Source organism: Lutjanus erythropterus, chromosome 17 (assembly GCF_056507025.1).
Source record: "Lutjanus erythropterus isolate fLutEry1 chromosome 17, fLutEry1.hap2, whole genome shotgun sequence".
Taxonomy (NCBI): Eukaryota; Metazoa; Chordata; class Actinopteri; order Lutjaniformes; family Lutjanidae; genus Lutjanus; species Lutjanus erythropterus.
The window spans coordinates 19,817,049-19,825,896 of NC_139333.1; the positions used below are offsets into that span (position 1 = coordinate 19,817,049).

The window sequence follows — 8,848 nt, forward strand, 5'->3', positions numbered from 1 at the left end:
AGTAGATCTCATAACCTGACCTGCGAAATGATTCATACTCCACTTCATTACATCGACCGTAAAAGGTTTAGCGTTTGACTAGTTTAACCCACAGTTCAGATAAACCACTTCTCTGGTTCAGTGTGATTCCTCTGTTGAAACAAGCACAGGTCTGAGCTGCAGGCAAACCAACGATGTACTATGGAGTTACTTGGAAATGCTTAACCCTATCTCGGCAACACAGGTGATTCTTAGCAACATGATATATCAGCACACATGATGCTGCACAATCTGGTTTCTAAACTGTTTCACCAAATATTTAAATCTAAAATATGATTAGTTTTTTCATTTTCTGATTTTCCTGTTTACTCAACTGAATTAAGGCAGATGCAATTGACACCCAAGTGTCAGTAGCCAACAATGCTATTTGCATCTGGAGTGGAATAACCAACGGGGCTATTTACACTTGCACGGCAAAGAGAAACCGTGATCTATTGCTAAACCTAACCAAGGAGTTTGAACAAATGGTGATGAACAACTGTGGAAAAAGGTAACAACAAATTGTTTCATACAGGACTCGACCCCCAGTGAATAGCTGCCATGTGACTACTCTCACACAGGTGCAAATAAACATATGAATCTATACACTGTTTTTTAAGGAAATCCTGCATGGTATGACTTAAAGCTATACTTAATAGTCTTAAAAAAAATAATTTATAAGAACATCAGAAGTCCAATTCAAACTGCATTTTTGTTGACTAATAAAATGCTACAAGGTTAAATTGTGAGGTGAGAAAAATTAAATTAAAACTGATAATCAGAAATGGAAGTAGCTTATAAATGTTACATACATACAGTACATACAGCATATCCTCTCTATAAAAAAGGTATCTTCTTAAATATTACCAAAGATAATAATTAAACAGAGTGTCTATTTCCTGGAGTTTAGCTCTGAAGAGTGAGGGACTTTCACCCAGGAGACAAGGGTCTAATTCCTGTGCAAAGTGTTTTTGTCATTTAGTGAGGTTTAAGAAACAAAACCTACTTGGTTAGGTTTAGGAAAAGATCCCATTTTGTCTCTGCCATGCAAGTTGAAATAGCCACATTACTTATTCCACCCCAGGTGCAAATAGCTTAATTGGCTCCTGACATCTGGGTGCTTTTTGCATTTGCCTAAAAATAATCCCTCTAAATCTCATTTATGACCTGCTAGAGGTGTGTGGTGGTGTCTGTATCCGCAGAGAACCTGCCCTCCGCCTGTATTTTCTTATTTTCACATATTTTGCTTGACTTCAAACGTTTCTTGGCTTCAGCCTGTTTGGCAGTGGTGTGTAGCCCCCAGCCAACACAGTGCACAGGTTATGAGGTCAGGATTCTTTAAAAAATAAGTGACCAACGATCACATCGCTGTCACCGTCTCTTTCTTCTGTTCTCTTTCTGTGAGAGCTGCAAAAAGAGATGCACACGAAAACAAAACAAACGTAACTCTCTCGTTTGTTGAAGTGGGGAGGAGGAGGTCAAATTTGATTTGTGCATTTATAAGCAATCCTGCACATTTTACCTTTAGTAATTACAGTCAGGTTTTAGACAATAAGCATTTTGGGAAGTATGCTCTTGTTCTTTCAGTTGCTCCCACAAATGACAACTGGGAATGCACTGGCTTGTGCATCCCTGGTGGCTGGTGAGCAAGCTGGGATTCAGTGTCTTGCCCAAGGACACTTTGACATGTAGACAGGCGGAGGTCGGGAATCTGTTGTCTGTATACAACTAACTTTACCTCCTCGGTCACAGCTGCCCTTCAGATTAGAAACTGTTTGGGTCAATACTATGATTTATGATTTCGGTACCCTGATCATTTATAATGACAAAATTGAGAAGATTATGAAACGTTTGCAGAGGTATGCACTCTCTGATATCATTTTTCATGTCTGTTGAATACAAAAAGAGCATTTGACTAAAATAACACAGAAATGCTCACCACTTTCACATAGTCTCCAGTCCTCCTCCACAGCTGATTTTCTAAAAGTGAGATTTTTTTTTTTTTCCAACAAGAAACAGACCCCATGGAGGTAAATGGAGCCTGGTGGGAGTTCTGAGTTGAGCCCTCAGCAACAAAGGCAATTATAGCAGGCTTTTCAAACTAATGGATCCGAGTGAAGGCTCAGCCTCTCCTTTCCCTGAATCACAACTGCGTTCTCACCCTCCGCAAGCTCTGACACCCCGGACCAGCGCTCCCCTCTCGCTGGATGACCTCAGACAACTGCTGCAATTAAGAGAAGCCAGCACTTCGATAATGTGCGCCACACTATTTCATTGTCTGGAGCAGATGTATAAAGGCAGACAGCACTTAGCATTGATTATGCTGGTAGAATCTGAAATACAGCAGGCTTTTTTCTTTACAGTGGAACTAGCCATTTAAGTAAAGTCATTTAAATATTGAAAGTCTTTGCAAACCGCCTCTGCAGGCTGTGAGTGGAAAACACAATAAACTTAAAATGAAACCACACAGCCACCCGCAAATGTCCACAGAATAAAGATAAAGTCGGTTTTTTAGACTTACTTTCATCAGACCCCACGTTCTCCTCCATGTTTTTAATGTAGTCATCCTGGAAACAAAATATATTTGCATTAATGGGTTTAATAATTCATGTTAAGTAACACAACGGAGGAAGCATGCTCTTGCACTCATGCTTAATGAAAATTCAGAAGTGCATAATAAATAATGAACGAAGATAACAAGACATGCAAAATGATACAGAAACTTTGCCACATGCTACGAATGGCTGTTCAAATGTGAGTATGGTTTTAGCAATGCAAATACATTCAGCTCTTATGTTGAATAGATGGGTTTCAAGAATTAGCAAGAGAGCAAAAATTACTTTTAATCCAAGGTTTAATCAAATTCTGTGGCCATTTTTATTCACCACATATTCTGTTTGTTCAGTTGATTGATTTATCTTTATTTCAGTCCTTAAATTAAAATAAATGGTAAATTAAAGACTATACAGAAATGCACTGTAAAACTTTGCACTTTTGCTGATGACATTCAATTAAACTTTTCAAAAAATCTTAACTGACTTAGGCTAACCCTCCATAACTTCACCAATATATGAATTTTCTTTACTTACTTGTATCTGCCTTTGATAAAGTTGGAGTTCTACTTTTTGCTTTAATGCTGCTTTGTCCTTTTCTGTCTTCTATCTCTGTGTTTTCTCCAATTGTGCTGCTGTAATTTCTCCTCCTGAGGTTCAGTAAAGTGTTTTCTTATCTTTGTTTCAGTTAAGTTTGGAGCAACATACTAAAAAGTCTGTCTGATTTCCTTCTTAATAAATCCAACTTGTGCAGCTAGCTAGTTAACAAACGGAGATGAGATCACATTAAGCCTGTTTATTACCTGTTCATTTAATTAGAAATGTTAACCTTCAAGTAACGGAAAAGTTGCTCTTTTGCTGATGACATTCAATTATACTTTACAAAATATCTTAAATGACTTTAGATGGTGGCTGGAAAAAAAAAATCTGTCAGGATAACACAATACGTTGGTTAACCTTGGTTAACTAAACCAATATATTTATTTATTTATTTGTATCTGTCTTTGATTTATGTTGCAGTTGTATTTTTTCTTTAATGCATCTGTGTCCTTTTTCCCTTAACTTCTTTGTTTTCTGTTGCTCTAACACCCAGTTTCTCCTTCTGAGGATCAATAAAGTGTTTTTTTTATCTTTGTTTCAGTTTAAAGTTTGGAACAACACACTAAAAAGTAGTGTGTTTTTCTAATTTCCTTCTGTGAAGCTCTTCCTTTAACAACCTTTGGAGACGTGTCCATATTAAACTTGTTTACTACCTGTTTATTTAATAAAATGAACCTTTAAGTGCACTGCTGCGTGTGACGTGCAGCTACATTTCAGCGCCGCTGTCCTCATATGAGCCAGTGAGCAGCCTAAGATCATCAGGCCAGACGGTCCCGCCTGTTCCCTTCCCTTAAGGATTTGTTCTAGAGGTGACTCTGCCTCTGAGGACCTGTAGGCTCAGTGTGAATGCCCTGAGGAGATCAGGCTGGCTGAGTCAGATAATAACTAGAAAAGACATGTGTATCACAAGGCTTTCTTTAAAGGGCAACACCATCTGTGTTATTATCCCGTTTTTTTAAATGGAAACTCCCATTTGGCCATTAGCAAAAAGTGGTGACGATGCAGGTTAAAGCACTGATGCCCTCACCTCGCCTCTGTCAACCTATAGGATGGTTTAATATGCATTAATATGTGTTTTCATACAAAAACCTACGCCAGGTCACATGGAAAACGTTTTTAGAGGGTCTTGGGAAAATAGCATTTTGATGCTAAATCATACATACTTTGACCAATATTTGTTTTTTTGGATTTGAATACATGGAGAACACTACTGGGAAGCTACAGAATGACATAATAACCTCAGAAAATTATCTCTGTAGTCTCTGAAGTTTTTGTCAGGATTTTTTCTTAGTGAGCAGATTGATCCCACGCTACACATGTAGCTACAGCCAGCAGCTGTTGAGCTTAGTGCAAATACTGAAAACTAACCTGGGTCCATCCACGACAGACACTTTGGCTTTTGTGTGGATTGAACAAACAAGATATAAAGCATTAATTAGTGAGGTTTTAGTCTTGTTCAGACTGGCACATCCAGAGTGTATCCAGATTAATTTTAGAAAGTCTGGACAGCAGAAAAAACATGAATTTTTGCAAATCGGATCCAAGCCACATTTGGAGGTGGTTTGATATGCGATGCAAATCAGATTTCTACAGAAGCATCTCAGTCCAGATGCTCTGGACACTCAAATTGCGTTTCAAAGTGTCTTTTGCATCACTTGTAACATGACACATGACGACAATGTCCAATCCAGGCAGCCAGAAATTAAACAGCATCACAATATGTACTAGCTTCCTCTGTCGCTGAGTTTGTCTGGTGCTTTGGAGGATTTCTGCACTGCAACTTGACAGCACGATTATTTGAAGCATAAGATGATGAATCTCCATTTCTTGCGCTTCAGCGTTGGAAAGCCATGCCCCCAGCATACATAATTACCAACGCTTACATCATTTTCACAGCAACTGTGAAGATAGGATGGTGATGTCTGGACAATTCAATCTAATCTGATCACTTGCAAATGACAGACAGTCTTTCTTAAAGATTTGATTTGAAAAACAAACCTTATTTCCCTGCAGTCTGAACAAAGCCTTAGAGGTATATAGATTTTTGAGCCTGGCTAGTGGTTTTCTAGTGTTTATGCTAAACTATGGTGAGCAGCTGCTGGCTCTAGCTTCATATTTATCGTAGAGCTATGAGTGGCACAATCTCTTCATCTAATTCTCAGCAAAAAAGTGAATAAGGATATTTCCAAAATTGTCAAACTATTCCTTCGAGTCTTCCTTTGTGGGTTGAGTACATTCTTATTTCTATTTCTATTTAAGTGTGGTTGTGTGAGGTCAGTGATCAGCATATTAATTACAGTAGATGGCGGTCGGCACCTATGGGGCTATTCCTGTTGCTTCTCCAAAGTGGGGCGTGCCGACTGACGTTTACTGCAGGTACACTGACTAAAATTACCTCATATAACCCCACTTCAAAAAAAAAAAAAATCAAAACTACCCCTTTAAGTAAACAGCACAAGGCGAGACGCTGGGAGCTTAAATGTATCTCATAAAAAGACTTGGACTATCTTAGCTCCTGCACTGTTGCAGAGGGAATATTTGCAAACTAACTCTGGTTTTTAGATTGTGTCCCCGGTGGCGTTGCGCTGGAACGATAATAAAAATGCGGCGTCCCCTCGCTGTATCCATTCTGACCCATTTCTCTCTGTGTCAGGACAGAGAGGATCAACTATAAAGCGGTTACTACTCGGCACGGGGCCCGGAGAGGACCCCGAGGATCAGGCCTGTTCAGTTTAGCTCGGTCTTATTCTGCTCAGGGGACACAAAGACTGAGCTCTCAAGTCAAGCTGAACAAGTACAGCCCAAGGCATCTTAAATATTGTGCACAGGGTGAGGAGTTAAAGGGGTAGGTTTTGTGCTTTTGTTGGAGTGAATTGATCGCTTTCGAGGCTTAAAAGATACTTCTACTTATTTTCTAGTAGGGAGTAGTTTGTATTTGTCCTTTTATTCACCTCTGAGTTACAGTCAAAGACTTATTTCTAGACAATGACGTATATTTTCTGTGCTTTAGCCAAGATGAGCTCTTACTCATTGGGCAGCTGACACCTACAGTCTAAAAGAGACATCAAAAAGACAGACAGACATTGTACAAATTTACAAAAGAGGCACTAACCTCGACTTCCTGCAGCAATGACAAGCAGCAGTGGGGGAGAAAGAAAGAGAAAGTCATTGTTAAAAGAGATTAAAAACAACACTTTACAGTTTTCATTTTGCTTCCATTCAGCATGCAAACAGTGGGATGGTTTATTACAGTTATGGCAGCAGTTAAACTGTCAGCCCTTAATGCACGCTGATTGCAAATACATGCCTTAGTCTCGCTCCTCTCGGGGGACAACATAAGACATTCACAGAGGATTATGAGCGCCTATTAACCGAGGATGATCCGCTGCCACTTCTATGAGCTGGCAGGGGTCCCGATCACTAAGGGGCTCATTCTCTGGCTGTGTTTACAAGCAACTGCCAAACGCCAGCCTCCTGCCAGCTCAGAAGTTGTGGATAAGCCGTGACATACCGCATCAGCCTTGGAAAAATACAGGCAAATTGGTGGGAATCTTCAAAGTCAACAGGCAGATGTGATTTAGATGTTTTTTATAGTCGTGGCGGCAGACACATAGAGCGCATTCACTAAGCGTACCATTGACAACACAGACAGATATAGCTCCTGTAAAGTACAACCTTGAGTTAACAGGGGAGTGACTGCTTTCCTTTCATTCCATTTCACCGTCTTGGCTCCGGTCCAAGGGCATTACACATCAATACCCACCGCAGCCTCTCCCTGTGTGTGTTTCATCATTCAGTACTCCGGTGTGTTTGAGAGAAATATAGCACTGCATGGTTTATTTCAGCAACTCAACCCAGTAAATAAACCTAATTCTTATACACACTTGCACACACACACACACACACAAGCAGCCATACCTGTCTACTTAATAAATCACTATGAACAATTTACAGGCCGCACAAGGACAAGCCAAAAAGCCAGCAGAAGGCTTTAAAAGGCTAAAGCAAGAATTCATCATCGCAGCAGCCGCAGCAGGACTCTGGATTTCACCTCAGAGACTGTTTCCTAGAGGTAAATATTTTCTCTGTAGCAGTGAAAATGTCCAGCTGCTACATATACGAGAGGCAGTATCACAGTTTGTGATCTTCCAAATCTGCTGAATTTCTGTGATGGGTCATATGAGGGAAAAAAACACTTATCACACATATGGCTGTCATTACACTGTAATAACCATGCCATGACGCCTGTCATGAACACAAAGGAGCCTTTATAAATGTTTATGATTGTTGTCAATAACTGTCTTTCAGGAAAATTATATCATTTTTAATGCAAAGTTGACTTTGTTTGAGATGAATTTGTTATGACAGCTTGACATTATCAAACATAAAACATAAAGCTGAACAGTTTCTTTATCATTACATTATACTGTCATATGTGGTTGGTTTGGCATGAATACTATGGCACAAATATTTTCCTTGACCTCAAGTAAAACTTGTCATAACGATGTCATTAGGTTTTATTACATTGTCAAATGCTTTTGTAACAATGTCCGCAATAATTTTATGGATAAAGCCAATGTGATGACAGGGAGGTTTTTCCTGCCGGCTTGGTCACTGGCACCCCGTGGCTAAGAAAGTTAATTAGGTGGCTAGCTCCACGGCTAACCAAGCTAACTAGCTAATTCCAGGTACAGATGACAGCAGACAGTGGTCAGCCTACTTTAGCAACAAGTACACTATCTAATTGCTGTCTGTCTCCTTGGGAAAGCTAAATCACCTTGGTACTGTACTCTGTCATCAAACTGAATGACACTTAATGACAACAGTGAAAAATGTTAAATATTCATAAAGACAGGTGTCGCAGCACGGTTACAACGGTGTGTCTTATGAACACCCCTTCAAATAAAGTGTTACCCACTTGAAATATGTCATATGAAATGTAAACACCTCCACTGCCTGATAAAATGACTTCCTCTGTTAGATCTGCATCTCTACATGGCATTTTAAAGGTTATAGCTGTAATACTGAACTTTCAGTGTGACACCGCAGTATAAAGAGAGCTGGAATAATTGCTCCGCCTTTAAATCAGCCAGAGAATCTGCTTTTGCAAATACTGGGGGAAAAAAAGTGGAGTATCATAAAATGCCACAAACCGAGTGCCCTCATCATCATCAAAGATACGTGTGTAGCATGTCGCGTGTCAGACGAAGCAATTACTTAATTAATTATTCGCTGTGCTTCTGCAATTACCCAGCTCACATTGCTGCAGGGGCCGATGGGAGCCTTACAGCGTGTCCTGAAGGCTGGAGTGCTTATCTTCTCCCAACAGCAGTGTGACAGCAAGGACACCAGACTGAGGCTGCATTTAGTCCTTCACCAAGGTTGAGAGCTAATGCTGTCCCACTGAATCCCAGCCAGGCTGCTGCTACAGTTCACAGCAAGCCCAGACACGAGGGAGGAGGAGGAGGAGGAGGAGGAGGAGGAAGAGGAGGAGGAGGAGGGGGAAAGATCAGGGAGCAAGGGGGGATGATATTCATGGTGGAGGTCCCCTGAGTTATGTGATTCATATCACACACACCACCTCTTCTGCCATTTGTCAACAAGGCTGTAATGCAGCCGCTGTAAAACAGAGCCCGGGAGGCTAATGGAGCTTGACTATCCAGATGCTGCGACTGCTC

At 40.4% G+C, this 8,848-nt stretch overlaps 1 protein-coding gene across 1 annotated transcript in view; it reads right to left on the reverse strand.

Moving 5' to 3' along the window:
- Positions 1-2,675, reverse strand: part of LOC146312123 (testican-2) — a 30,522-nt gene extending 27,847 nt beyond the window's left edge. The window contains exon 1 of the mRNA XM_084741368.1: positions 2,540-2,675. Within this exon, the coding sequence (XP_084597494.1) occupies positions 2,540-2,567 (28 nt within the window). The 5' untranslated portion in view covers positions 2,568-2,675. The remainder of the gene's footprint in view (positions 1-2,539) is intronic.
- Positions 2,676-8,848: the final 6,173 nt, after the last annotated feature.